General features: G+C 26.6%; 1 protein-coding gene across 1 annotated transcript; it reads right to left on the bottom strand.

The window, feature by feature from the left end:
- Window positions 1–2,455: 2,455 nt before the first annotated feature.
- On the bottom strand, window positions 2,456–3,263 carry Phum_PHUM260440 (Splicing factor, arginine/serine-rich, putative; the record flags this gene model as incomplete). Its single annotated transcript, XM_002426531.1, has 3 exons — window positions 2,456–2,635; window positions 2,730–2,902; window positions 3,085–3,263. Coding segments are annotated over 3 exons (532 nt in total), but the record flags the coding sequence as incomplete, so codon positions are not given.

Genomic DNA, 3,263 nt, shown 5'->3' with positions numbered 1-3,263 from the left:
TTCCGTTATTTTACAAAACAACTTCCGGTTTAACGATACCATTCATTTTATTATATATATATATATTCACGTAAATTTTCAAAAATACTTACCGGTGTGAAAATCCTTACCTACCTACCTACCTACAATTATTATTATTTTTTTTTTTTTTCGGGCTGCAATAAATAAAAAAATTATTCTGTGGCAAAATGTGGGGGGTGAAGGGGACAGGGGATGACACGAATGCAAGAATGAGTGTGAGGTGATGGAGATGATGATGATGATGATGACGTTGATGGATTTTTTCCGAGGTGTTGGGGGAAGAGAGAAAAAAAAAAAAAAAAATTAAAAATACAATTGTCAATGATATTAATTTGAGAAGAATCCTTTGAATCCTAATTTATCCCCGGCGTTAATCCTAAACCTTAAAAAAAAAAATCCCTTTTTTATATAAAATGATTGAATCCTCAACGTTTCCTTAGGAGAGAAGGAAAAAAAAAAAAAAAAAAAAAAAAACAAAACAGTTTTATCCAATAATCCAATCCAAAATCCTAATGTGAGATCCGAAAAGATTAATCCAATATCCAATTTATCTTTATCTCTCTTTATCTCTCTCCCTCTTATAAGGTACTAATCCTTATTAGTTTAAAGTCATATCGTTCCGAATGTAAGGAATTGACATATAATATATATTCTCACTAATTCCCTTTCCTACTGGGGTATCGGAATATTCAATTCCTCTTCTCATCTCATATATATAGAAAATGTTAACTTCCTAAATCCAAAGGATCCTTTCTCTTTCTCTCTCTCTCTCTCTATAAATTTCCTTGGGGCACTTCTCCCATCCTTTTAAAATGAGTCCTACTATTCCATTTATTTATTTATTTATTTTTTATTTATTTTAAATATTTTTTTTTTTTTTTTTTTTTTTTTAATCCAATCTTTATTTTTTATTGGGATCCTTACAAATCTAAAGCTACGGAAAAAGCAAAAAACACATATATTAGAAAAAATGTTAAATCATCATTTTCACAATTAATTGGAAAATTAATTAATTAATTAATTAATAATCAATAATCAATAATCAATAATTAAAAATCGATATTCGATTTACGTTATTTATATACTAAAAAAAAAAAAAAAAAAATTATATCATATCGAACAAAGCAATATTTTCATTTTCATTTTTTTTTTTTAAATAATAATAATAATTTTAAAATGATCAATAATACAGACATGATAAACAATGAATTTTTAAAAAATAGAAAATGTCAACTCGAGTCAAAAGTAACAAATGTGGGATTATTAAACATAGATATAAAATATTTAAATTTCTACCCTTTACTACCCTAAAAAAAACTGCATAGATACCTAATACATAATTAAAAGCAGTTATTTAGCAATATGATGATGATGATGATGATTAAATCATTTTTTTTTTTTTTTTTTTTTTTTTCCTGTTTGAACAACAAGCTAAATTTAAAAAATATCATTGAGCACAAAAAGGAATGTTTTTCGACAAAAAATTTTTCACTTTCAAAACATTAAAAAAATAATTTTCCACTAAATTTAGTAGTAGTAGTAGTAGTAGTAATAGTAGTAGATGATAACAGTGAAAATTAAACAAAACTTTCATTACTTAACACGCACACACACATATATATATATATATATGTGTAAAACATAACCACACTTATTAAACTCTCCGATTTAATGTTTCATTTTTCGAGTAATGTTTAAATGTTAAACTCTACTTAAAAAAAATTGAATGATTTTTTTTTTTTTTTCCCTTGTTTGTTTTTTTTTTAATAGCTTACAAAATAATTAAAATATGTTCTACAAATTATTATTATTATTATTAATTTTTTCAACAGCTTAAATAGGAAAGTTTTATTGTAATCGTATGTAGAGAGAGCCAAATCCTACTCCGATAGAGATTTAAAAGATAATAATTAATTACATAATGTGATTTGTAATGTTTGTAAAATCAAATTTTACAACAAATATTATTTGTTTAAAACATTTACACCAAAAATTAAAAAAAAAAATTTTAATTTAAAATATCGATCGCAAGATAAGTTTAGTCTATTTAGTTACACCAATCAAATTATTTTCTTTCTTTCTTTTTTTTATATATATATATAAAAAAAAAAAAAGTTTTAAATAATGTTTTTGTATTTTTTTTTTTTTATACTAATGACTAATTTTTGAAAATTAGCTAAACAACAAAAAAAAAAAAAAAAAAGAAAAAAAAAAAAAGAAAAAAAAAAAAAAAAAAAGAAAACGGGTCAAAAATCACTATTAATTAATTACCTGAAAGCTCTCCCCGCACAACATAACCCAAAAACAATGTTTGGATATTTTTCATTTGCTTCCCATTTAAGGACAGTCGAAAATTTGTTTGTCCGGTAATTCATTCCTTTTTCAAGTCAATTAAAATTATAACCAATTGAAATGATCTCTTGTTTAAATCTACTTAGTCATATGATCCAGAGCGTGAACGTGAAAAATCTCTTTTCACAGGAGAATAACTCGGAGAACCACGACGTGGACGTGGAGAATATGAGCGAGAACGACTTCTGGAACGACCTCTATCCAATGAACCACGAGAACTTGAACCTCCATCTTCTTTAACTCGAACATATGAAACTTCTCCCTGTAAATTTAAAAAAAAAAAATGTTTGATTACTTTTTTTTGGTATTTAAAAGTGTTTTCCATGAACTTTACATGAATATGAAATAAAATTTACCTCATGTGATCTAAATCTTGAATCGTCCAATTTTTTAACAGCATATTTCATATCTTCCAATCGTAGAAACTCGACAACACCTGTACCATCTTTAAAAACATCGGCAAAACATACATCACCAGCTTCACGCATATGGTCTTTGAGATCTTGCCAACTTCCAGATGGTGGCAATCCTTAATTATAAACAACATAACTCAAATCACTATTTTAAATATTAGAAGAATAATTATAATTAATTAAATTTATAAATCAGATGCAGATAATTATAATCAGATGCTGAAATATCTAATTAGTGTTTTGTAAAATTCATGTAATATACATTCAGAAAATAACCGTTATATTAGGAGAAATTTACCTGTTACCAAAACTCTAAATTGACTACGTCTGGCAGGTGGACCTCTTCTACCTCCACCTCTATCTCCACCAGAGCTTCCACCACTTCTGTTGCCTCTATAACTTCCAGGTCCTCCTCCCCGTGGAAATTCTACCCTCAATCTATACCCATCGTAATCATAGCCATCACGAGCGTGTACG

The sequence above is a fragment of the Pediculus humanus genome, genomic scaffold (assembly GCF_000006295.1).
Source record: "Pediculus humanus corporis 1103172107634 genomic scaffold, whole genome shotgun sequence".
Classification (NCBI taxonomy): domain Eukaryota; kingdom Metazoa; phylum Arthropoda; class Insecta; order Psocodea; family Pediculidae; genus Pediculus; species Pediculus humanus.
This window is presented reverse-complemented; position numbering and strand designations above follow the sequence as displayed.